Source organism: Anoplolepis gracilipes, chromosome 9 (assembly GCF_047496725.1).
Source record: "Anoplolepis gracilipes chromosome 9, ASM4749672v1, whole genome shotgun sequence".
Lineage (NCBI taxonomy): Eukaryota > Metazoa > Arthropoda > Insecta > Hymenoptera > Formicidae > Anoplolepis > Anoplolepis gracilipes.
In genome coordinates, this window is record NC_132978.1 from 12,146,544 (window position 1) to 12,174,043 (window position 27,500).

The 27,500-nt window shown below is 32.1% G+C and overlaps 1 protein-coding gene and 1 long non-coding RNA gene across 2 annotated transcripts in view; one reads left to right on the plus strand and one right to left on the minus strand.

Annotated features, from left to right (window-relative positions):
* Window positions 1–6,511: 6,511 nt before the first annotated feature.
* The window catches only part of LOC140669328 (lachesin), a 128,352-nt gene continuing 107,363 nt past the window's right edge, over window positions 6,512–27,500 (minus strand). Inside the window, exons 5-10 of the mRNA XM_072899062.1 lie at window positions 25,350–25,478; window positions 25,053–25,187; window positions 17,299–17,448; window positions 9,314–9,382; window positions 9,093–9,194; window positions 6,512–7,017 (exon numbers count right to left, since the gene is read on the minus strand). Of these exons, the coding sequence (XP_072755163.1) occupies window positions 6,806–7,017; window positions 9,093–9,194; window positions 9,314–9,382; window positions 17,299–17,448; window positions 25,053–25,187; window positions 25,350–25,478 (797 nt within the window). The 3' untranslated portion in view covers window positions 6,512–6,805. The remainder of the gene's footprint in view (window positions 7,018–9,092; window positions 9,195–9,313; window positions 9,383–17,298; window positions 17,449–25,052; window positions 25,188–25,349; window positions 25,479–27,500) is intronic.
* Window positions 13,729–27,500, plus strand: part of LOC140669332 (uncharacterized) — a 191,378-nt gene continuing 177,606 nt past the window's right edge. Inside the window, exons 1-2 of the long non-coding RNA XR_012047325.1 lie at window positions 13,729–13,798; window positions 13,993–14,033. This is a non-coding gene — a long non-coding RNA (uncharacterized lncRNA). The remainder of the gene's footprint in view (window positions 13,799–13,992; window positions 14,034–27,500) is intronic.

Below are 27,500 nucleotides of genomic sequence, written 5' to 3' on the forward strand. Positions count from 1 at the left end.
AACTGTTGACTATAATAGAAAAAGCAAAGAATTCTCGTTATTTGGAAGAGTAATCAAGCATTGAAAGAAGTATTAGAAAAAGAATACTAAATAATCTATATAAGCATATCATGAAAATTATAGCTTGTTATGAAAGTAAAAAAGATTAATTAATTTTTCGCGCAAAAATAATTAAATTAGTAGTTTTGATTTGATGATTCTATGTATCTGCAATAGAAAAATTTTTTATTTTATTGTTTTAACAGTTCAATTGCTTGCAATTCATTTTTTTCGAGAATGATTGCAGATTTAAACAATTCAAGCTAACAATATTAATCTCAAAATAATATGGAGATCCATATGATATTGACGTTTATTAATTTATATACAAATAATTATCAATTTAGAAAAACAATACTAAAAAGATTTTTCTTATTCTTATTATATATGCGGCGCACGTGCATAATTAATATAAATATAAAATTTTTCTGCGCAAAGAAATTATATGCAAGAAAACATATCAATTACTGACATTTTTTTGACATAAACAAAGCATACAAGAATTATTCAACGCAAAAAAATATATACATATTATCTAAAAGCATCAATTAAATATTTATTTTGCAAAAATGTAATTTAAAAACCTGGATATACCTATTCCAAAGGGTACAATATTTTAAAATATCATGGCATATTAATAGCAATATTTAAAAATATCAATGTTGCAAAGATAATACAATGTGACCTTTTTTGATTAAATTTAGTTTATAACCTATAATAGTTTTTCTTCCTTTTATATCGATTTAGTTTAATTGATATTGGCTAGTTTAATTGCGCATATAATAATTAAAAATAATATTTAACTCTCGACTAACTCATTATATGTATATTGCATATTCAAATAGCATTCATCATCTTGGAAGTTCTACGTTACATCTACATGGTGTTTACGTTTACATATTATTTACAAATAATTTAATGACTGCGACAATTGAACACTGTATCGGATATAACTCCAGAGCAATCTACTTTTATATCATCAACATTGTAGATAATCATACGAAATGCATCATTCATATAATACAACGCGTATAATAAATCGTGGAGAATAAGTGCGGAATTTGTAATAAAGACGAATAATACGAATCGTGTAGCTAATAAAAATACTAAACGCACCACATGTGCGATTATTATAGTATATTATATATATAAAAAAAAAATATTAAAATGTCGTAGTGTATATACAGGTAGAAAATGCATTATCTCTGCTGATTGGTGGCGTAACTGTGTATATCCCTGCATATGTAATAAATACGGGAATGTTTTCGGAAGGGTCATGATTGTATTGGATATTATGTAACATTTTTCTACGATAGTAAGTTTCCATCGCGACAAAACTGTAAAATTAACGATGATAATAAGCACATTTTTTATCCTCACGCCCATCTTATTGTTAGACGATCTATAATTTATGATGGAAGTCTATTTACAATTTTATGTACTTTTAATCTGAAAAAAAAAACATTAAAAGAATCAGAATATACATATGTGAAGGGGATACATATCAGTATACACAGATATATAAATATATTAAAAACACGGTACGTAAAATTATAAATAGAATCTTATTCTAAATTCTTTGTGTCGCGAATTAGTAGACCATTTAAAACGGGCTTCAGTAAAAATTCAGCGAAAACAACTTTATAAATTATGAATGTCTTTGCGATAACGCTAGAGTATAGATCAGTAAATAATTGTCAATCAATAAGCGTAGATTAACAATAACATTCATCAATTGCATAACTGTATTGCAATTATGCTGCGATATTGGAGCCGATCTGGTTGCGCCACTGCCCGTGCTTTTTGCACGCGATCTAGTCCTGTAAGCACTATCGGCATCAGGAAAATGTCCGTGTATACATGAAATACAAATTTATTACTTACTTTTTATTGTACGTATTTCAGTTCCTGAAAAGAACTTAACTGATTTGTATCTTTAATTTTTGAGCGTAACATATTTTCATTGTAATTAACTTGCTATTGGTAAGATAGCTTGTAAAGCGAATTTAATCTTGCAAAGAAAAAGTAAATTATTGACAATAATACTTTCATTTTAAACTTGCTGGATATTTTGTATTTATATTTTATAGTAATTCCTCTTAACATTGAAGCAAAATACTTTTTTCCATTTGATCATGGCTTATCAGCGTGTTTGTTCATTAAAATAATGTAGCAATAATTGATAACAAAATAAAATTTACACATGTAATCGGTAAGTGTATCATGAATATTATAATATTCATTACTTTTATTTAATATATTACATAAAGTTACATTATTGGAAATACTTAGTATGTTAGAGCATTGCATATAGACATTTATTATGCATTGTGATTACTGGTTATTTAAGAAAATATTATTCGAGAAAACAAAACATATGAATTGGTAGCTTTATATTTGAATAAAATTAATATGATTTTATCAAATTATACAGAATTTTAAATTAAATGTGATTTCAAATTCAAATTAAATTTGATATTTACATTTATTCATTATGCAAACATTGCATAAATCATAAATAACATCGGAATCATCAATTATCTTTGTTATTAATTATTAATTAAGCAATTATTAATTTACTTTATTTTCAGGCTATGGAAATGAGATTAAGATATAATGCAATTTGCTTGCTCAAGGAACCCTCAATGAATCGAAAACTATGCGGTGGAATTAATATGATAGAAGGTATTATTAAATATTATTTTCAAATCAATTTATATTAAAAAATAAATATCATAACAGCGTATACAAAATACTTTTCGTGTAATGTAAAATTTTTAAAGAAAAAAGACATACAAAAGAATATATGAAAAACAAAATGAGAATGTGAGAGTATAAAAAGTGTGTGTTTTGAGAGAATAAAAATGTTTATAATAAAGTAAGTTAATAAATCTTAAATTTTATCTTTTTATTTTGATTACTTAGTAAATTAGGTTAAATGTAATTTAAACACCAATTAATGTAACTCTATAAGGATTAATAATGATCTGTGACTTTTTGCACAATAAAATTTTAGTAACCTACACTATATTATTAATACGGATTAATAATGATCTGTGACTTTTTGCACAATAAAATTTTAGTAACCTACACTATATTATTAATACGGAGGGAGAAACATATTTGTGTTTTTGGTAAGTGTAATTCTGTTTTAAAAAAATACAAAAAATGTATCTTCGGGAATTTCTATAATTTCAAATCTGATACTTATTTAAGCCGATGGTTTAAACGAGAAAATTTTTGAAAATCCAACACGTAGCATAAATTAAAATTTTAAGAATCATGAGTCCAAGAATTCTTACAATTTAAAATTTGCTAATTTAAAACGAAAAAAATTTAACTGAATTTTTGCTATTAATTGATTATTTTCATTATAATTCTATAATCAAAGACGGATCTTTATCGAAGAAAAACGTTCATAAATTAACAAAACCTACGTGTAAATAGGATTTATACAAAGTGGGTTAAACATTCGATATTTATTCATTCCATTTGCATTCATTCATTCAGTTACAACATGATTCATCTCTACAGCTACAGCAATGGAAACATAACTCTCTTTACAATATTTTTTGGGATTCTTCGTTTATGAAATTTTTATTTTAATTCATATAATTTTTAATTCTTCTGCGAATATATTAATATCTAGAAAGCGATAATAAGCTCACTGAAATCGATCTTTCTTTCGATTATGATAATTACAGCTAACAGAAATATGAACTGAAGTGGTACACGATATTTACATGAATTTAATTATACAAGTAATTTATTTAGTTAATTTAATGCCAGTTTAATTTAATATGTAGGTATATGTTTAAAAAGGTACGTATTACTTTAGATTTATACAATAACTCTGTCAACTATACATTCACAGATTTGTATTTTGGAAAAATTGTGTATGAGAATTTAATGAGAAAATTAGAAGAAATTTAAAATAATCATAAATTAATATTATTTAAAAGAAATATATACAAGTATTTAATTACATTTGTGAATATAATAATAAAGTTGCCTTTTTATAATCGACAATTTGATTGTATCGTGTACCACTTTCTAACATTATACAAAGCTGACTGCAGTTATTTACAGTGATTCCATCCACTTTACAGTACGCGTATATATATATATATATATATAGACTTGTAATTAATATGTACATTTGGATTCCAGGGAGCACCTGAGTTGTGACATAGAATACATGTGATTTATATCGAGGAATTACAATTATTGTTTAGAGTGTGTGTAACACTTAAATTAATTTTCGAAATTCGATTGTATCATTGAGCGGATGTGGATTGATACTAAATTTTCTCACGTTTATTTAAATATAAACGTACGAATTGTGATCATTTGACATTTCAAACAATGCACTGTTTCCTTGTGGTCAAATTTGTCTTGCGCAACATAAGAAAACGCGTCTACAAATGCTCCATTTCTCTTAACCACACAAATCAAATTGATATCATTAAATATGTTCTTATTTTAACAGTATACAATAATAAGATATAAAGAATATCAGATATTTTGGACGAAATAATGTATAAAATACTATATAATTTTAAAGGTATAAAACTTTTCTATATATAAATGATTTTAAAAGTAGCCATCTGTCTCTAATTTAAAAAGTAATATAACAATCGCACTTAAGTTTACATAACAACGTAGAAATGTTATAATTAGAAATTATATAACTCATAAAGTATTAAAATCCTGTTAAATAACACAAGAAGAATCAAATACGTTTCTTTTTTACAAAATTCATTGTTTTGAAATCGGGAATACAATTACTTCATTTGCGGAAACATCCACATATGATATATATAAAAACATCGACAACTACTCACACTCTTACTTTCTCTGAGGAGATATAATATATATACAAAACTGTTCTTATCAATGCAATTAATACAGTAATAATATATCATGGAAAAAAGGTCCATATGATCATAACGTTATTTACAAATATATGCAAGTGATTAATTCTGGGAAATTTACAAGTCTCAATTGCTTCGTTGCATGCACTGTTTTCGATTCACTCTTTCGGCACACATCACATTAATCTCTATACTTATATACTAATTTATACACTTAGGGGTTAGTAGATTGATTAACCCTCTGCACACATTGAAAATTAGATTCAAACAGAAATTAAAAATAATTGATTAATAAAATATATTTAAAAAAAAGTTGAACATTATTTTGTACTTGCTATTGCATTGCTAATAATAATAATCAGCATAAAAGTACAGATAACTAATTCTTTTTTCTAATTAAATAAATTAATATTAAATAAAATTAATTAAAATATATAACACGCGCAATAGTGCGATAAAAAAATCATTTTTTTAAATGTCTTTAACGTACGTGTTTTTATGTGAGTTTTGAGTAAAATCAGTATACAGAAATATTGATAATATTATATAACATTTTAATTATTATTTCTAATTATTACTGAATCACATTATCAACATTTTAGGAGAAAGGGAGTAGAAATATATGCATCTACTCGCAAATCATTAAAAATTGTTATTTAACAATCGAGTAGGCCGAATTTTCTCTTAAGTACAAAAACCATATGAATGAATGATGGAGTCTAATTAACGTAATATTTAATATCTTACAAGAAATTTTCGATCTCGTTTGACATTCGATGTGTTTGTAATAGTTATTACAAATTATTATGCTTACTATGATACGCTAACGCGTATCAACAACTAAAACGTTAAAATATACATAGTTTGATATATACATAGATAAAATTCAGTATATCTATACAGGGATTTTATAAAATATACTGCTGTAGTCGATTTTTTAGTATATAATCAGGATTCAGATACGAGTATCACACAAGTCATTCTGATAAATCGTCTAGACGTGAAAAGAAAAATCAGTCAATTCCTTTGAAGAAAATTGGGTTATCTCGTTTCGCTAACGATGCGCACGATTTGAAAGCCTCCTCTTTCTCGATAGAAGAAAAATTAGAGAGACGGATTTGATGACGATGGAATCAGATAAGAAAAATCTCGCTGTCGTTTCAAAGAAACGTCCGATGGTAGGCCTCGATAAAAATCGACTGACGCATCGAAGCCTCAATTATTTATCGTCGCTTACGAGGCGCAAAGATTTCTGATAAAATTGCAGGTAAACAAATGGTTCGCAATGGTATAAATCGATGAATGAGAAATTAATTAATATTATTACGCTGTAGATATTAAATGTATCATGTAAATTACATTAATTATCTCCTATCATTCAATGTTGCAAATAAATTTGAGCATTTATGGCAATATTTTTGTTTTAAACTATATATATATATATATATGCAATATTAATTTTATATGACAATATATACATAGATATATGTACAAAATAATAATTAAGAATGCATTTAGTGAATAAAATAATTAATCTTTATTATCACGATATTGACAATTATTTTTTCTAAATGCATTCTTGCACAGTTAATATAAAAAATGAATAAGAGAAATGGATAATGTAATTTACTAAAAACGAAGGCGAGAAAAAAATCTCTAATATGAGTAAATTTTTCGTAAAATTTCTTATCTAAGGAACACAAGAAAAAACTCATAGTCTCACTATGATAATTATTTTTCTTGTTCGGCGTATAGCTGCAAATTCTTTAATGAGTCTGTGCTATTCACCCTTTTAATTCATCGATTAATTGATCCCTTGCATGAGGAGAGATTTACAAGATTTTATCCTGAAGTTGGAAGGACTTTGATCAATCATCCCCACGTCGCGATGACTACGACAGGGCAGAAAGCACTATTATGCAGATCACTGCACTGGATTGCGTCACGCAACGCCACGTGCTGCTTGTAGAGGACATTGATTGCGCCGTATTGTCGATTCTTCGCTGTCCGACGTCGTCGTTGATACTTTTATGGCTGTTAGTGTCAATGACGTTTTCGGCTTCGTGATTTTCCTGCTGGCTTGGTCTGCTACGAGATCGCGTTTCTAAAAAAAATACGGGCAATATATTGTCTCGGTATATTCCACGATTTTTCATGATGCTCTTAAAGAATACGATGAGGTATCTTTTTAATGGAAATATTTCACACGAGAGATGAGAAAAAAGTTGAAAAATATGTTATAATTTTTTATACCTTAAATAGAGAGCATAAAAATTAATGAACCGCCGTGAATATTTTTCCATGTATAATCTTTTCGTCGCATATTATTTTTATTCTTCCCGGAAAAATAACGTCGAGCGGTCTAGTGCTCGTTTCTTGTGTTGTCTTTTGCTTTAATATTCATTGTATCATCCGTATCCGCTCCGGATGCCAAAATCATTTCGTAACCAGATCGCATCCAATCCACTACTTCTCGAATTGCCGCGACTTTGCTTATATACTCACTAGTTTACATGATAATCGAAACAAGTTCGGATACCGTCCCGGTGTGGCAGCCGAGGTGCAGATTACTTGCCATAGTTGGGCCGAGTACGGGTAGTTCATAAACCGCGTGGGATTTCATCAAAATCCCGTCGAGAGTTCCGCGTTTGTCGAGGTGCGGGACAACAAAGAAGGAAGAAGCTGGAGAGTATGGGAGAAGGAGGAGCGTTCTCCACGGTGGCGTGGCACGTTGCTGGAAGTTTTGCGGAATAAACTTCGCGCCTTCCGCGAAACTTTCCGGAGGAAAGTTCCGCCACTGCCCGGCGGCGTGTAAGTTCTCGCATTACGTCGGGGCCGATGATTTAAGACGACGTATCCCGGCGAATTTTGGGTCGCGGCAACGTATTTGCGGAAGGTGACGTGTTTTCAAAAGTGCTCCTCTTCACCGATCGTATAGATCAATGTTTTATTGCTTGAACGAAAGTCCGATCGTATGTACCAAAACCAACATATCAATAATTTATACTATATATTATAAATTCAACATAGCATACGTTTCACTTTATCAACCAAAAAAAAGAAATTTTTATTTTAAGCTAAATATTTTTTAAACATGTATAAAAGAGGGTTGATTACATGTTAAAAAGATAAAAAAAAAATTCAAAGCTTTCTAAATGCATTTTTACAAAAGTAGTTTTATTTTGTATAAATTATTCGACATAAAATTAGCTTGGAATCGATTGCTTAAAAATTAAGTAAGCAAATTATTAATTATTAGTATTGATTTTAATTTACTCTATATTCACTCTGTAATTTTAATTGAGTGAATGATGGAAAGCGATAATTAGAAGGAAGTACAGGTCCCTGGAGACACTTGAAACAGTTTGCATTAAAGTCCCAATGCGGTTGCCAAATTTCATTTTCGTTATGCACGCATGCGTGCGCACATGCACGACTAATCTGATTTTTGTTTCCTCTAAAAGTTTTAGAAGGTTCGTACGCGCGCGATCAGAGTTTTGAATATTCAAACTTGTTTTGACAACACATCGTAACTGTCGTCGACGCACGTAATTGTTACAATGCAAAGTTGAAATTGCCACTTATAATGTTCGCAGTATTAAAATATGACGAAAGGCGAACAAACTTTTCTCGCTATATTGTATTAATATTGTACTAATGTTGTATTATACGAATACGTGGAACAAAATTAAAATTTCAGGTCGGACTGGTCCGATTTTTCGAACAATGTGAAATGTATTTTATTGATTATATAATTATAGTTTCGAACTTAGGCACTTATAATACAATCAATATTTTTCGAATGTTTTTTTTTTTTTTTTTTTTTTTTATAAAAGAAACATTTTCAATTATGTACTTATTCACTTTTCTCTCTCTTTCAATAAATTATAAATATAATTACATTTAACAAAAACATTTTTTAATTTTTTTCTAGTATACAGTATTATTTTTTATTGCATTACAAACAATTATAATTTCATATTGCAGAAAGCAAGATGTTTCTTTTTATTAGAAAACTTCAACGCAATTTAAAATGAAATTAAATGACTTTGTGCGATGTCTTTCTATTGAAAATACCTGGTGTTTTTCCTGAAGCTTTAACCTTGTTTAGCGCGAAAAATCTCAGCTGGTGATAGCGTAAAAAACAAGTTAAAAGAGTATAATGGAAACCGAGCGTACCTTCGCTTCTGACGACAGTCGACAAAGATGCGTCGGTTATTTCATTAGAACCTGGCTCTAGACTGGGCACGGGCTTTTGTCGCGACCACTGGATATTTTCCACTAAAAAAAAGTAACAATATTTTTCTTGTTAGAGTTGTTTGCATAGCTGTACACGGTTACTGATACGTTGGTAGTATATACACATTTATGAATAATAGATTGCATTAAATAATATTTACCTGGATCCACAGTAGTAGAAACGGGCATTGTGCTTGTCGTCGTCGGTTCTGTTGTAGGTGTTGGTATATCTGTCAAAATTCATGTTACGTGTTAATATCTTTTTATTGAAAATATTTATCTTAAATTGCACGTAAATTAATGTGCATAGCCACAATGTGGTTTTTTTATCAAAGAAATTAACTGGAATACTCATCACTCACATACAATAAAGCTACAGGCATCTTTGTTTTGTAAACAATTATATGAATTATGCGCAAACAATGATTTAGCGTGAAATAAAACAGAATAGAATTGAACAGGGTAATATTTTACTGCGTTACATTATTAGCTTAATAAAAAAAAAGATAATAATAAGTTATTACTTTTTTTTTAAATATAATTGAATTTTATAAGTTTGATTTATTAAAATTAAATGACAAAGTCTTGATTTATTCACGAGACATTTAATTTTCTCAAAATGTAAAAATATTTAACGTAAAATGATAATATAAAATTAATTTATATTTAGTCAAATTAAAGACAATTATATTCTTTAAATAAATGTTAGGCTTCATGTGATAATGATATACATCCACAATTTAAAAGTACAGAAAATATCCAACTTTAAATTTATATTACGAAAAGTTTATATATTTATACAACTAAATCTTTTGTAGCGATAACAAATTAATTGATGTACATTGTTTAAGCATCATTTTGCACGGCGTATTATTATTAAGTCAAGCTTTTGTTATCATTCTCGCGTCGGGTATTGATTGGCATTCATTCGAACGAGAAAATAGTGTGAGATGCTTCATATATTATTAATTTTTTTTTTTAAACAAAGTTCATATATTATTACGATCGCAACAGGAATTGAAAAATAATTTGCTATAGTTATTATAATTGTGATTAATTTTGATAAACATATAACTGTATAATCAAACTTTTGATATGTAACTGTATCACGATGATTGTATCTTTATCAATGTGCGTATTTCTTGCCATTTATTTATATTTATTATTTCAAATAGGAATTAAAGGATAAATTATTATTTTATTGCAATTTTCGTTACGTAATAATTATATCTTTAACGATTACTGCAATATATTTTGTTGATGTTTAATCATTCAATTTTTTTGACGGCTAAAATATAATTTGCCATTTGGATTAACAACGCAGTAAGACATGACTCGCTAAATTAAGCAATTGACGAAAGGTTTCGTTAATCATTTAATTCATAATTAATCTATAATTCAAGAAACATAGTATAATATATATTTGCATGAATATACATATTTATATAATACGTAAAATTATATGTGTAATAAGTTCGTAAAATACTTCGTCAATAATCAGTGGCGTAGCCAGAGGAGAGGGGGGGCTATAGGGGCTCGAGCCCTCCCCCCAAAGATTTCAAGTCTCAGTGACTTTTCTTGAGAAAAGTCTATGAATTCCAGCCGTAGAAATATTTTTAGTCCCCCTCCCCCCCCAAAACCTAAGTCTGACTACGTCACTGTCAATAACACGACTTTCGGCGTTGATGGTACATAGCGCTCTATTGTTGACGTGCCGCGACCTTGCTATCATTCACGCGACGACACTCGAGCAATAAGGTAGTGATGTGAAACGTTTCGTATGTTGTTAAATTCCTTTTTAAAACGCGATAGCGATAAATATCGGAAAATTTCGCTATAATTATGATAATTAAGGATTATTTAACTTTCAATAAGCAAGATATAATTGTGCGACAATAGGTCTTTATCAAACCGCACATTTTGTGCAATCATTTCAAGTATTATCATTTATTATTTCAATTATCGAAGCAGTAAAAATAAAAATTATAAATTATTATTTTATTGTGACACAAATTATTTCTTTAATAATACTAGAGTTAAATATATTCCATCCAATGCTTTAAATGTCCCATCGAAATAAATGTAATTTATCATTTGAATCAAGATCGCGTAATAAGACACAACTTGCAGAATCGAAAGTAAAGTAATTAAATTAAATACTTTAAAATAATGAAAAATAATCGATTAAAGTGATGAAATTAAACGCATAGTAATAAATCAAATTAAACCCATTGTAATAATGAAAAATAATAATGCATATCAACACATCACCACCAATTTAATTAATAATTAATTTAAAATTTAAGAGAGAAACAAAATATTATAAAATAAATTTATCTTTACGTTTTACATTAAACTTTTCACAACTAAATTAATATATTTTTACATAGTGTTTAACACTCATTTTTTATTTATTATTGTTTACTGCAAGATTTATTTGATCGAGCTCTGTGACGGAACAGCAAATTTAATTTTTAACTTGTAAATTGTTGACTTATATTAAAATGCGATGAAGATACATATGATATATATTATATTATAAAATTATATAATTTAATTATATAATTTAACTCTCCCGTGGATACACCTTGACATTAGCGGAAGAGCTTAGTACCTGGAAGGTTTAGCTTAAAGGGGAAATTCAGTACCCAAAACACGGTATTGTCACGACTTGGAAATGGCTTATATGCAGCGAATATGCATTTGATGTGTCGAGTTTGCACTGAATAGTGGCATCGGCTTTGAGTGTACGCGGATGGTTCGTCGCGTCTTGATGTGATATCCCGATTTCGCGTTTATTTTTGTTATTGATCATACCTCCGATGCCGGCCGACGGAATAGGATTGAATCTCATTGAATATTGTTGGACAATGCTCAATGAAAGCACGTTCTGCTTCGACAAGCGTACGGAACCCCCTCCCCCCCCCCCTCAAATTGGTTAGAATTCGATCGATTGTTCGATAAAAGCAGGTGGTTTTCGTCGTCGTCATCGTTTGATTTCGTCTCGTCTCTTGTCACACATGTATACCATATGTCAATGAGATATATGTATATCTGTATCTTGATGTGTAGTCTAGCGAACAGGCTTCTTTTTTTTTATATCTTGAAGACTTGATATATTTTATCTTGATAAATTGACTAGAACAATTTAACATGATTTTTGCGATATCAGACGCAGGATGTTTATTCCCTGGAAAGATATGGAAAACCTGAAATTCTGAGGGATTTATTTTATATCTAGAAAAATCAGGGAAGTTTCACGGAATTTTATTGAACTTCAGGAAATTTTTTCAAAAATTCTTTTTTTAATAATTTTGCTTTCATATTGTAAACAGTCAGTCATAGTGTTTCACTGCGTGAAAACTCATTAATTGTTGAAACTTCTGACTTTATTTTTAATAATTCTAGAGTTTTTAATAGATTAAATTAAACAAATAGTTTCTGACTATTAAATAAATGGCTTGGAACAACCGAAACTAAGCTACGTCTTACTCTGTTCATTAACGATTTTTTAAGCATTTCTTATTAGATTTTAAGCGCTTGAGAATTCTACAATAGTTCTACAAAAAATGTTATGCTTAAAAATTATTAAAATATTAATTAAACAAATTAAATCATCTGAGATGCCAGATGTACAAGTACCGAGATGAGACGCTCGTATCTTCGCTTGTCTAAAATAAATTAATTATGCATATGTACATAAATCATTTACATGTATGTACATATAGATGTCATTAATATTTTTTACAAACGAATTTTTTTACAAATCTATGCACATATCAATACATTTATATATTTTGTATATACATATTTGGAAAATGTATTCCGACATATACATAAATTTATGTATAAAGGTATTAATCCTTTCTGTAAATATTATAAAATGATAAATTATATATTTGTTCTAAAAGTTTGACAATTATGTATTTGTTTGTGCATTAAAATGTTTAAATAATTGCAATATTCCTTCGTAAAATATATAATACTCGTGTATGTGTTATTGAATAAAAATATTGTATGGGATTTTCTGTACATTGTATATTAATATTCCATGATTACAAATATTATATATTTTAATTTTTATTATCGTGTTTTCTTCGTGTAGAGAAAAATGAATATTATATTATTTCGTCACGGATCAAAGAATACAGAGCATTAATATGTGCGCGCTAAGCGTATTACGGGAAAAAAACATCGCGGAATCAACTATTGCTACGCAACACAGTCGCATAGTAATACCAGGCACAAAAATCACCTCTACATGACTACCGTTACCGAGATCGGCTGTCGGCTCTGCTACGTACTCTTCGTCACAGTCGCAGTCGCACAGTGTGCGCGGAGTCGAAAGGAGCTTACAATCAGCTGACGATGAGCCGAGCCAAGCCGAGCCGAGCCGAATCGAGTTATGGTTTATGCACATTTATGCACATATCAATATTTCTTGATATATTGATTAAATAAATAGTGCCGATCATTAAAAGAATGGCTTGGGAAAAAAATCGGAACAAACTGACACGTCATGTTCACGTATGTGAACGTGTCATGATATATATATATATATAACATCTTGTCATGGTGACAACGAAGGATGAGGAGAAGATGAGCAGGCCTAGGATGGCATCAGGCTTCAGGTTATTACGTACAAGGTAATTTATTACATAGTATTCGCAAAATTCGAAATTTATAAAATTAATCGATTAAATATTTGCTTATTATTGTACGTATCAAATATAAAATTTAATGCGTACATAATTTTATAATCATAGTATATAATAATTTTTCGAAATATTAATTATTTTGAATGCTGCTATAATTTCGATCTTTTACTTGTATGTTACAGATCAACTTTAATGCTATCAACTTCGCTGTGCACATCAATCGGTGAGTGACAACGTTTTATTTTATTTTGAGCTGACGAATTAGTAAATATTATGAATGTGAATCATAAATTTTAAATTATAAATGGATCTACTTTAAATTAAATGGGCTAGAACAATTTGGGTCAAATAACATTTGACAGATTGTTTACACATGCATTAAAGTATGTTACAAATGTATTTATAAAGAAAGCATATGTAATTATAAAGTTAATGTAATTATTAAAAAAAGCATAAATTATAAGGAAAGATAGAAAAAACTTTTTAATTCAGATTTTACTTATTTATTTGATTTAATAACGAATGCGTTAGTAATGCTATTAATTGTAATTTATTCTTTTAACGTCGGATTTATCCAAATTTTTTTTAGCCCATTCGTCTACCTACATATGTATATACAGAATCAGATGATATTATCAGAAAACTTTACTTTAATTTTAATTGATGCAAAATCGGGTTCTTTAATTAAATGAATTATATGTAATGTGATCATAAATAACAGAAACATTTAATCAATTTGTTTATGTTATTATAAACTATATATGTACATTTTATTCCAAGTTATATATTACTACAAAAATTATAATTAATTTACAATTAATTTTATTTATTTTTAATTGTTTTTTATTAGTAAAAAATTAAAAGAACTTTGCTCTTTTATCAGTTAAAGTAAAGTTATATTAAAATAAATGTACATTGAACGATTGTAAAGAAGCATAAAATGTTTATGGTTACGGGTCTTTTGGCGATAATTCTTACAATTATTCAGCAACGATAATTAACTGACAATAGAAAAAGTTTCTGTTTCTCGTCGATTTCTTATACAGGATCGAGTACAGGATATGATTAGAGATAGATATATACGATAAGGATCAACGAAAGGTATGTCTAATATTGGGCAGAAATCACAAAAGATATTTAAAATTTAAAAAGTTACTTAATTAAATTTATTAATATAATCCTCGAATTTTTATTAATTTATGTGTGTTGTGTGTATATTATATACACATTTCTACTTTAAAACTAATATTTATTAATTCAATAAATACGGTTATTTGATAATTAAATGCTATTGTAAAAATATTGGCATTCATTATTAGTTTAATATAAATTTTTAAGATTAAATTAACAATTAAAGTTAATAATTAAATACAATGAAAAGGATATTTAAAATTTATAATGTCACTTAATTAAATTTATTAATGTAATCCTCGAATTTTTATTTAATTAATTAAAAAAATTGAAATTAATATTTGAAATTAAAAAAATTAAGTACAAAAAATTGTTTATAAAAATATTAGAAAATTAAAATTAATATAAAATAATGTCAACGATAAATAATCATTAATCAATCGCGATAAAAGCTCGACTCGTGCCATCGTTCTTATTTAAAAATAACTATTGCAATCAACGGAAAAAAAAACATTCTCTTGTCTTTCGAATAAAGTTAAACAATTAAAACTAGTAATGCTCGAATCCGATGGCCATTGTAGCAACTTTCGATGCGGATTGAAAGGCCGAGTTAAAATGCTAATGCGCATTAAATCGTCGACACAATCGAACGCTTATTTAAGCGGCTTAACGATAATCCGCCGATTTGGCGGTCGCAGTAGAGCACAAAGCTGGGAAGTTCAATCTGCAGGGGTGCCAAGGCGAAAACCTACAATTACTGATCGATAAAGGAGGAGCTTCTTTTTTTGCCACGGTAAAAGGAAAGGATGAGGGTTGGGGAACTCGGATCGACACTCGCAGTTATCGGTGATTCACCGTTCGCCTGGTTTCTCGGAAAATGCGGATTTGCGGGGGAGACAGACACGACGGGTTGACTTCCACGGCACTCCTTATCGCGGGGACGGAACTTGCCTTTGATATGGAATCAATGAGGAGTTTGAGGAAAATACCGGCAAAGTGTCTAGCCGATGGTGATGATTGATACAGGAACTCTCCGCTTTCCGAACAAATTCTATTCTTGCCGCGCGCGCGCGCACAGAAACGCCGATTCATTCTTCGGTTAATATTTCATCGATTAAATTATGTAGATTCTCAGTGGTAAAAATAAAATTCTTTTGTCGAGTACTTTTTGACACGACACTTGACTTCTTCCGATTTATCTCTCGACGCGAATGCATGTTGCTATTGCCTTTTATAAAGCCAAACTTTTGCTATCGCATATTATATATATATATATATATACGCGGTCAGATAAAACACGTTGATTTTGACATTTCCCTCGCGGCTCTTCCATTTACGTCCGCATGCGTATTCAGAGTCCAACGTTTCTCTCCTCGGAATCTCACGCGAGAGTTTCGAGAGACATTTCGGTTATCAGAGAACCACGATTGGCACTAGGTGCCACCGTCTCACTTTTCAAAGCTGGCTTATACCCGCGATATATCTCGCTCGTTGTCTCCGAAAGAACTGTGCACTCGCTTTATCGCGTCGGCTGATGGTCGACGATTCGCTCCTGTCGGATGCTTAATTTCTCATCCGTTGAATACGTTCTTCATCGCACGACTAACGATTTCTGATAACGCTCGGTCCAAAAGTCGCGAAAGAACGAAAGAAGGTGCGACGGCCGCGCCGATAAGCGCGACCGCTTGACAAATGTTCGAAAACCGAGAATCGATATTGGCGCCGCGGTCGAGATATACGCCTGCGATAAATCATTTATATCGCGTTAATATAATATTACTGTCGTAACTTTGCCCGATTGCTTTTTGATCGCCGACGTCGCGCGATCAGTTTGATGACTTATCATAATCGCACGTGTATACATTGACGTAGTCGTAACATTTTAAATGACATAATCTTAATTGCAAGTGCAACGCATATACATATTGGATACATATTGGAGGAAGCACAGAAAAAAAAAAAATAACAATGAAATTAAGTTACGATTTATTATGTGCGTGCGCGCAAATAAGATTAATACATTATGATTCATTACGATGTATGCGCGATTAAAATGTACAATTTATCAAAATATTTGACGTGCGCGAAATGAAGAACAAATATTATCGACCGTTGATTTATATGTAACCGTTAAAATATGTTTGAAAATGTTAATTTATACGAGTCGGGCACACACAAGTTTAATTTGGATTAAAACAGGCAGAATTGTTTGGTAATTTGGTAAATCTATGTAAATGATAAGATTTGTAATGCACTAACAAACAAGAATATGGGCACGTTTTCCAATTCGTATTATACGACGCTACCCTTTGATTAAATAAATATCATTTAAAATTATAGAAATGCATTATACTCACGATAGAGCTTAATACTGCCATCCGTTTCGCCAAGGGAATTTTTAGATATGCATTTGTAACTGCCATAATCGGACATCGCGACTGAACGTATCATTAGTTTCATATGCACCTTGTACACGTTGTCCGAGAACGATGCCTCGTACTTCTCCCCTGCAATTTAAAAACATTTTGATGTAGAGATGCTTCCTCTGTTGTTTGTGCAAAATTAATATATATTGTCCCTGGTGAAATTATAAAGAGAAATGTTAAACGAGCGAAATGCTATATGCGTAAAGTTTCTGATTTTAGAACTTAACCGCAAAAGCTTAATAAATATCAAGCAAGATAAAAGATGCTTCACTCCTTTGTTGTTGTTAAAATTATGGAATTAGTTTTAATCTACGATGAAAGCTGGTTCCGTTGAAACTACACGCAGGGAAAACCAGAAGCTGATGTGATGGTGACGTAATATTACACACATATTACGTATACTTGTTAGAATGTGTACAATTAAAAAATCATCAGTTTAACATCCGCGCAGTAATATTGACATTGCAAGACATTACTTTATTAAAATATCGACTAACCGTTTCGTGCGCAAGCATATTTTAAATTGTCCACATTATAATTACATCTGTTTGTTGGACGTGTTAATTAAAAAATATTTTTAAAACATATTATGATAAAAAATTCAATATGCAATTAATTATTTAATATGTCAGACAATATATATTTACGTTACTACATTTACATCATTGTGATACGTACGTTCTACGCACATCATTATGACGTAAATATATATATAGATACCTATTATTGAAGAAAATTGAAAGTTTAATGATTGCGCGTCCATGTTTTCGGACCATCTCTCATTTCCTACCGGATCGAATATAATATAACGATATTCAAAAATGTGTTTGCCAATATCCCGCGCTTCCGGTACGCCCTTACGGTTCACTGTGCTTTGTGCTCTGTCAACTAGAAAAACTAGCATTAGGGTTTCTCGCGTGGATGCGCGTTGCCTTTCATATTGACGCGTTAGCCTGGATCTCTCCTTGCATTCGTTTAAATTGTTCCAAACGCTTTGTTTCCGATTTCGTTATTCGTTTCTCGCAATTCAATAGTCGAGTACGAATGTATGATTCCGGTAAATGCATTTTTATATATTATATCACGCTATCTTAAAAAAATTAATTAAATAGTTTATCTCATCTTCTCACATAAGATTCTCACTTAGTTTTAATATAATCATATTTTTTTTTTTTATGTAACAATTTATGCGTAACGCTTTAAACAGAGTTACTTATTAAAGCGCAACAATGTGATATAATTATTTATCTAATTTGTTAGATTTATATATATCTGAATATTACAATCGTTCTATTTCGAGAAATAGAATTGCAATGTCTAGAAAAGGGCACCTCGAGGAAATTTCACTTGACCGAAAATAAGATGGAATGCAATACTATTATGGTGGGTGAACACGCCAACTACTCGTTACTTTTGGACGGAATAGTAAAGTGAAACTGGAAATTTATGCGTGATCACGTGATTAATATAAGATACAAAGTTTATAATCGAAAGGCGCGAAACTTTGGCTATATATCCCTTTAATTATCTCTCAAATGTTCATGTGCCAATTGTTCATATCCGAGTGTATCATTTCTGCCAAAGAGAAATTTTCCGTGAACATAAAACGGTACTGATAAATTAAAATATCGAAGCTCGAAAACTTTGTATCTACACAGAAAAGAAGAATATTCTTATTTTGACAATATCTTTAGTTTCAAAATGTAAATCTTGAAATGAGATTATATTGCGTTAAACAAAGAAAATTTGCTTGGATGAAGATATTTTATACAGTTCAATCAAGAAAAATATATTCTTGTTATTTAAGAATAATTTTCTTGAATGGAGAGGAAAAAATGTTGGATAGAAAATATAACACATGTTCAAATCGGAGATTATAATTTTCTTAGAGTTAAAATAATTATTTTATTCTTGAAATGACAATCGTAGTATTGAAATAAGATTATATAATATTGTTAAAATTTAAGATTTTTCAATTCTTCCAAGAAGATTATAAATTGTTGCGTATATAATGATACAATGAACGCGTTCATATGAGTATATAAGTTTTGATTTGACACTTACTTTTTTTCTGTAAATTGCAAAAGGGCATTAATGTTTCGATTCCTCGATAATGTCTCGATAGATGAAAAGTGGCGTGACAGAAGGGTCAAAGTTGTACGGGACGAGGCGCGCGAATGCGAAAAGAAGTTTTGATTAACAATTCGAGGTGGCGGCGCATTCGGAAGAGAGTGAAATCTATAGGTGTAATGACCCGCGGCAAAGCGGAGGCGAAGTATTTTCCCAGCCGGTAGGAAAACTTACGTTTTCCGAGATAGAGAAAGAGAAATGTGCGCGGAGGGGAAAAGGGCGAGATTGAGGAGGTGGAGAAGGAGGTAAAGCGGGAAAAGACGAATAAGGGCTGCTCGGAAGGGTAGAATGCATTTATGTAGTGGCACCATTCGTACCCCTCCCCTCTTCTCCCGCGAGCGGAAGAAAAACTTTCGGCTGGCTTTGAGTTTGAAAAGCAGATGAAAAAGTTTAACGACGTTGAACTACGTACGGTGCCGGCGGCATTACCCCGCGGCACGGCGCGGCGGGGTCGGGGGCGGGGGCGGGGGCCGTGGCGCGTCCGCGAATGGATTCCGCAGGGATAAAACTGCTTTTAAACCCGAAAGTCGGCGGGATATCCCCGATATTTTGTGTGTTACTCGTATCTCCGTACGTCCGCTCTCGTCCCGCGCGCGGGCGGCCCCGCCAACATATGTGGGCATGAATCACTCTGACTTGGGAAACTCAAACTGCCGACGTAATTTCCATCCGCGGCGATCGCTCACGCTTAATTTCGTCCAACGCCGTGTCGTTTCCGCGATCACGCTTCCGCGTCATCGATCACCCGACACTTCGAGACTTTTTACAAACGCAATCTAGAGCTTTTACATTTGATGCATGCGAAAAAAAAAAAATCCCGTGGAAAAAAAAAAAGACAACTCTATCGTAATAAAATAAAAAGCTACGCAAAGAGTATCGTGCGAATAAAAAGGACGGAGATTGCGAACCGATTTCACAATAAAGTTATTAATAAACGTAAACGATTCTATAGGGGGAAAAAAAAAATGTAACGTGCGCTTCAAAAAAAATTGCCGTTTTGTTTGGCTACTAAAGTAATAACAAAAACATGAAAATACGTACGCAGTTGTGCTAAAACAAATTAAAATCAATTAAATTTAATTTAATATTGCACAATGTACATAGAGGAATATATTTACATAATATAAGAAGATTTATTCGCGAAAGCGTTGCAAATCTTCTGTTAAAAGCTTACCATTAAAATTCCTCAGCGCACAAAGATATTCTTGTCAAGATTTTTAATTTTAATTCATTAAGTCTACGAAATGTAATTAACGCTTCAAAATGAAACCTCCGAGAGAAAGAGAGAGAAATTATACCTTAAACTGTCGCAGAGAGGTACAACGATGGGAACGCGGAAACGCGTTCCTTTAAAAACAGACCGCACATAGTTCGGCGATGAATGCATGGACACAAAAAATGTAATGAGTTTAACGCCGACAGATCTAATTTGATACACACAAACACGCGCGCATAGAGAGGCGGAACGTTAAATATCGCGTAATTGCTAACCGTCGAGAACTCTATGTTGAAAATGAATTAGAGCTCAGCTCCGGTTCGAGCGTAATGCGTGTTTGCCCACTGACAGATTATATTTTCCAAAGGCACTGATTTACGACGTAATCCTCTTGTCAACGAGCTGGCGGTCTCAAATTCCCAATCACCCCTTCTACGCACGTGGGCGGTTCCAAATTTATACAATAAATTTATCGCCTCGCGTTTGATTAAAAAACGCCGAATTTGCAATGCAACAATACTCCGTACGATAATTATCGAGTGGAATAGTTTTTTTTCTTTCTTATAATCATTATATAATAGCGATATATATTGGAAGGACGTACTTAAGGTAATATTTCATAATTTTACTTAAAACTTATAAAAACACGTTGACGTATTATGTAATACATAACACGAAGATTTGCTTTCTTCTCACATCTATTGCATTGCCATGCTGCAACGCGAACGATATCACGAAATGGCTACTTTCATTATATGACTCCACTATAAGAACATAATAGAATTGTACTTTTCGCCGCGCTTTACGACTCTAGTTGCCGTCATGTGAGAACGAACGGTGCGATATCTATACGTAACTGTTTCCGTCGATTGAGCTGCGTGACTGGAAACGCTCGGTGAAACTTAGAATTTGCGCCAAGTTCCGGAAAATTCATGGTTTTCCCGACACGCCGGATATTCTCATAAAGCTTTATAAGCATGAAGCCAACGCCATTCTCTTCTGGGAGGAGAAAAAAATTTTCAATGACATCGATAAAACTTTTCTGCTTTACCGGAAATTTGAATGCCCAACTTTAGTCGGATTTTCACGGCGTACTTAATTTTGAATCGCAATTTTTCTATAATAATCGTGACACATTTCCGCGATGGGTACTTACAAGTAAATCACATTTTATATAGACAAATGCGCGCAAATCACAGATTGCCTTATGCGAATAGATAATAGGTATTAAAATTCAGCATACATAATGTTTATACATGAGTGTCTCAAAATTGAAATATGTAAAAAATATATACAAATATGCATTGTTGTCGTATTGATTAAAAAGGATACTGTGAAAAACAGTTAAGAGCCTTATTGCCAAATTTTTTCAAAAAAATACCCGCTCTGAATAACAATTTTGTGACGCGAATATTCAGAATAGATTTGAAAATCGTATACGGTTTTGGACACGCTATTCACAACGTTGCCCGATGAATGGTCGATTCGATGCCGAAAATCGGTGCACACATAGATATAACGGCGGTCCCACGCTGCGCGCCCGATATCTGATCGTGCGTGGGTCACGCGCGCTGAATTCGCATTAGCGGCCGGCGCGGCGCATATCCGCGGAACGTTAAATCGTAAAGCATGTCGTAACTGTTACGCCGAAACGCCGGGGGGCATGTGCGGTTGACACGGGGAATATAATGCGAGATAACTTGACAGTTAACCCATTCGTAATTCGCATGCTTTCCATCCGGGCTGCGGGTACGGAACCTCGCCAGATAAGCCGTGAAACGCAGTTCGTCGCACCTTCGGTTTTATCGGATTTTCATTCCACTCGGATTGAAAGTAGTGCTGAGCCGCGCGGAAAATGCAGACCGGCGATTTTGGAATATTTTTATAGAATTATACAATCACAATGGCCATAGAAATTCTTTTATATTTTTATGGAATTTCACAATTAAAATTTTAAATACATGTTATTTGCAAAGCTTTATCAAAAGCTTCAATTGTCTAATTAGATGCGAACAAAACACATTTAAAAGAGTTTATGCATTTATTCTCCGGAAGAGCGATCAGCTTAATCGTTACAAAAGCATCGCTGTCACGTGTTAAAAAGCGTTTATCGTTTGTATTGTCGCTCCATGATAAAAGGTGACATATCCATAAGTCACACCAGCGATCGTTGTTAACGTGGCTTATACAGGTTCAGATTCCGTCATGCAGATAAGCGAAGGCCATTCAGCCGCGCGACAGAAAGCCGGCGATTTCATTCCCCCAAAAACCAGCCTGTGAAATAAAAATCTGGGACGCCCGGACAAACAAAGATTAATCTTCCCTCTCCCATACCTCCCTCCCCCGTCTCCCCCCCCCCGCCTCTCCTCTTGGGCGTCGCAAATGGAAATCGTAGCGGGCCATCGATCACCGGGTAGCAAAACGCCAGCGAGCCCGCGTCAGGAGCTGCAGGTGCGCCGGCAGAAGCGATCCGAAATTAACCTAATTAGCCGCGCGATTAGCAGCTGCAGACGCGGGCGTCCGCGCCGTCGCCGTCGCCCCGTTCTTACTCCCGCATATATCCGCAACGGAATTCGGCCGGCGTGCATTAATGGATCCGAAGGTACATTACTCCGTTACGCTCGCTACACGACGCGGCAGCAGCCGTGTCATGTCTAATTATCCGAAATAATTATGCGTGTACGGCCGACGCGCGCCGCTTTTCGGTAAAGCGCCGCGCTGCACCGATGCATCGTGCATTGTCAGATCCGATTTACCCCGTCTCACTTGCCATAGACGCATAGGCTATATGCACGAGTATGTATCTGCGGGCGCTGCAAACCGTATTTCCCACGTTAGGCCAAACGATTGTTCATTGATTGTTCCATGCGCGTGTATTTTCATCGATCATCATTCTTTTAAATCATAGTGCGTTAACATTCAATAAATAATAAGAAATGTATATTTCCATGAAGAAAAATCAGTTTATGGTAGTAAGTGACTTTTCAATAAAATCTTACTGTCTGCACAGAAAAAAAGTAAGGGTCAACTTAAAACTCATACACTCATATGAACGCGTTCATTGTTTCATATATACGCAACAATTTATAATTTTCTTGGAAGAATTGAAAAATCTTAAATTTCAACAATATTATATAATCTTATTTCAATATTACAATTGTCATTTCCAGAATAAAATAATTATTTTAACTCTAAGAAAATTATAATCTCCGATTTGAACATGTGTTATTTTCTATCCAACATATTTTCCTCTCCATTCAAGAAAATTATTCTTAAATAACAAGAATATATTTTTCTTAGTTGAACTATATAAAATGTCTTGATCCAAGGAAATTTTCTTTGTTTAACGCAATATAATCTCATTTCAAGATTTACATTTTGAAACTAAAGATATTGTCAAAATAAGAATATTCTTTTTTTCTGTGTATAAATCAGTGAAGAAACTAAAGACGTAGGAGTAAAGTGTGAGTGTTTTCACTAAAGATTTGTGAAATATTCATTGATCTTCGTTAATTTTATTATTATTTTAATTAGTGACATCTTCATTGATTTAATTTAAGAGAGCTGAAGCGAGAAATATTAACTTCTCGTTAAAATCACTTTATAATTGTCTCTTTTTAGAAAATAGTAAAGGCAAATCGTTCATTAGAAAATTGATAATATTAACTGAGGTAATATATTTTTTTCTCTCAAAGTGTTTCAAAAAAATAAAATTCTTTTTCTCTTCTATTTCGATAATGAGTCTGTCCGAATGTTAACCACTCACAGCGGCCTTTAACTTTTGCTACATGGACGTAAATGAATGAGCAAAGCGGGTTTGGCCATGTATTGTCAACTAGTAAAGTATGGTTAAATATGTCGCTGAAGCAGAATTCAATTACCATTTATTAAATTATGGCGGGGTATGCATGCTACACGCATGGAAGTGGCAATCTATAGACCAGCTGTTATTGCTGCTACTGCAATTATTGTCGCCGATGTTGAAAGAGTTGGCATTGTCATAGATCGCATTAATGTCATTGCTGGCAGACGCTCTCTAATTACCGTCGTATTATTTCGATCGATTCGGGAATTTGCTTCTATTTCAAATGATATCCGAATGAATACTTTGAAAGTTTGAAATAGTCTGTTCATTTATTTTTTATTTGTAATATATTGAAAAATTTCTTTAAGAGTTAAAAATATTTAATATATTATAATTATATAATCATGTAATTTTAATTTTTATATAATCATTTATTAATTAATTATGCCAAGTTTTATTTCTTTAATGACGCGCGTTCGCCAGAATGAATGCATTTTTTTATCGAGTTTAACTGCTTGGTATTTGTAAACGTACCGTTTGCTATAATGACGTTCTCTCGTGTCCAATAATTGATAGACTTGGGAAATGCTTCGGAATGACACTCTAATGTCATTTGCTGTCCTTCTTGAGCACCTACTAATTGATTCTGGATCCAAATCATTGGAGTAACTGTTAACATTTAAAACACACAAAAAGTGAAAAAAGAATAATGCAAATGATTTTAAATATTATGTTAAATATTTATATACTAAACTAACTAGAGCAATTCATATACATATATTAATGTATTAAAATACTGTGTATACAAATATTTTTTAATTAATTACTTACAATGTACAACAAGCATAATTCTCTTGCTGACTGTTGGTGGTACGCCATTGGACGCGATACAAAGATACGCTCCCATCTGCAGCCTATTCACCTTGGTGATATTGAAGATCGAACCTTCAATACTGGGGACTATAACATATAATTGCTCATTAAATCATTTATTCATAATCATAATGTATGTACATCGTCATTAATACTAATCAGTGATAGAATTTTGTGAAATTAGATATCGTATTATACATATTTTAACGACTATTAAATCTTACAGATGTTATGTCGACACGGTTACAAAATAGATTTATTTCTAATTTTGACGTGTGGGTTTTATTCATGAATTATATTTGGAGCCTAAATCGAGCGAGTCACGGAACACAAATTCAATGCGCCAACAAGAAATTTTCATCAGGTCCGACAAAAAAGTCCGCAATCAGGATTCGAATTAATACACGTCGTCTACGTTGGATTGTATTTCTCCGCGTTACCGATACTAATCACCGCGCCATTGTTTTTATCACGTAGTCTAATCTCCGTTAACATTGAACGTCTCGTACAAGTTATTCGCAAAACCCGTCTTGCACCGTAGGCGGTGAAACACTTGTCTGTGATTTCTTGCTAGTGTATATCTTACTCGAATTCTCAGTTGCGAATATTATGAATGCATGTACTTGGTAGTGCCAAGTAACTCTTAACTCTATTACGCTCTCTTACGACAAGATATATCCATTTGCAATGCATGAACAATTAAAATTGTGTATCTTTTAAAGTATGACTATCTCGTATTCGTTTTATAGTTATTTTTTAGTTTAACAATGTTGCTCAATAATCGCGAAATCAATTCAATTCAATATAAAATCTTTTTTTCCAACAAAAATTCATGCAAATATTACATATCAATAAACGTGTTTTCTTTTTTTTTCGAAATAATTCGTATAATATAGTTATTCGTATAATATAGTTATAGTATTAATATAGTTTTATTCGTGGTACAATAGTCTGTATATAAAATGTTTGAAAAAGAGAAAGTGTAACATATAAAATCCAAAAGAATTCGTACATCACAAAGTTAGCGTATGTAGATTAGAGCGGCACGCAAGGCACAAAACGTCCGCCATAAAATTTAGAACTTAAGGAATACCGCGCCTGGGAGATGTCGCGCCTTATACTGCAACTCGTCCACTTGCATTTCTTAAGTTTTAAGACGTAAGCCGAATACGAGGGCTTTCCGTTACGGTTACAGCCTTGGCACCGAACACTTCCGTGGCTTAAAACTCGCTTGTTATCCCCTAACTTTCATGTTCTTACGCGCCATGTCTAGCTCGCGCGAAATATATCTAGATAAACTGTCACGCTAAATCTCCAAAAAGTTGTACATCTCTGTTTCAAACGTCTACGAGCTACAATATTTGCAGTATTTACTATAAGCAGAAAAATTAATTCTAAACTAAGCGTATATATATTTATTAGAACATGAGAGATCAAAAAGCTCGATGTATTCAGAGAAAATGAATTTTCTAGTCGTTGAGGAACGACTTCGTCGGCTCCATCGTTTAATCTTCGTGCAAGGTGATTTATGTTATTGAAATGCCTGCTGACTCAGCCTGAAATCACCTGCATACGAGATAAGCTGTTAACCAGCGGTTGGGTTGTGCAGACTCTTTAGTTAATTAGTTGCGAGTGCCGATTTATACACGAACGTTGCTGCTAGTAACGTAAAAAAAAAAAAAAAAAAAAAAAAAAAAGGGAGAGAAAACGATAACGCCAACTACATTTAATAGACTTTACATTTCACATTTTCCATGTACCAGATTTTCAAATTAAGCTAACGCGGCTTTTTCGACTAATGAAGTAATTAAATCGGCCACAGTTTACCACTGTTGAATGTATTTCGCGACTTGCGCTACCTGCGCTACTTTAGCGTGGGAATTACTCCGGAAGACATAAATTGTCACCTTCGGTAACATAAAATCGATTAAACCGTCACAATATCTATGTAAATAGATATGTAACCGTATTACGTATGATAGAGAATAATGCAGGTAAATTAATAATAATTCAGAGAATGAGCTATAAACTTACTGTAACGAATACACATGCGAATTAAATTTCTAATAATTTGTGACATATTGTTAAAGCTGTTTTTCTCGAGATAGT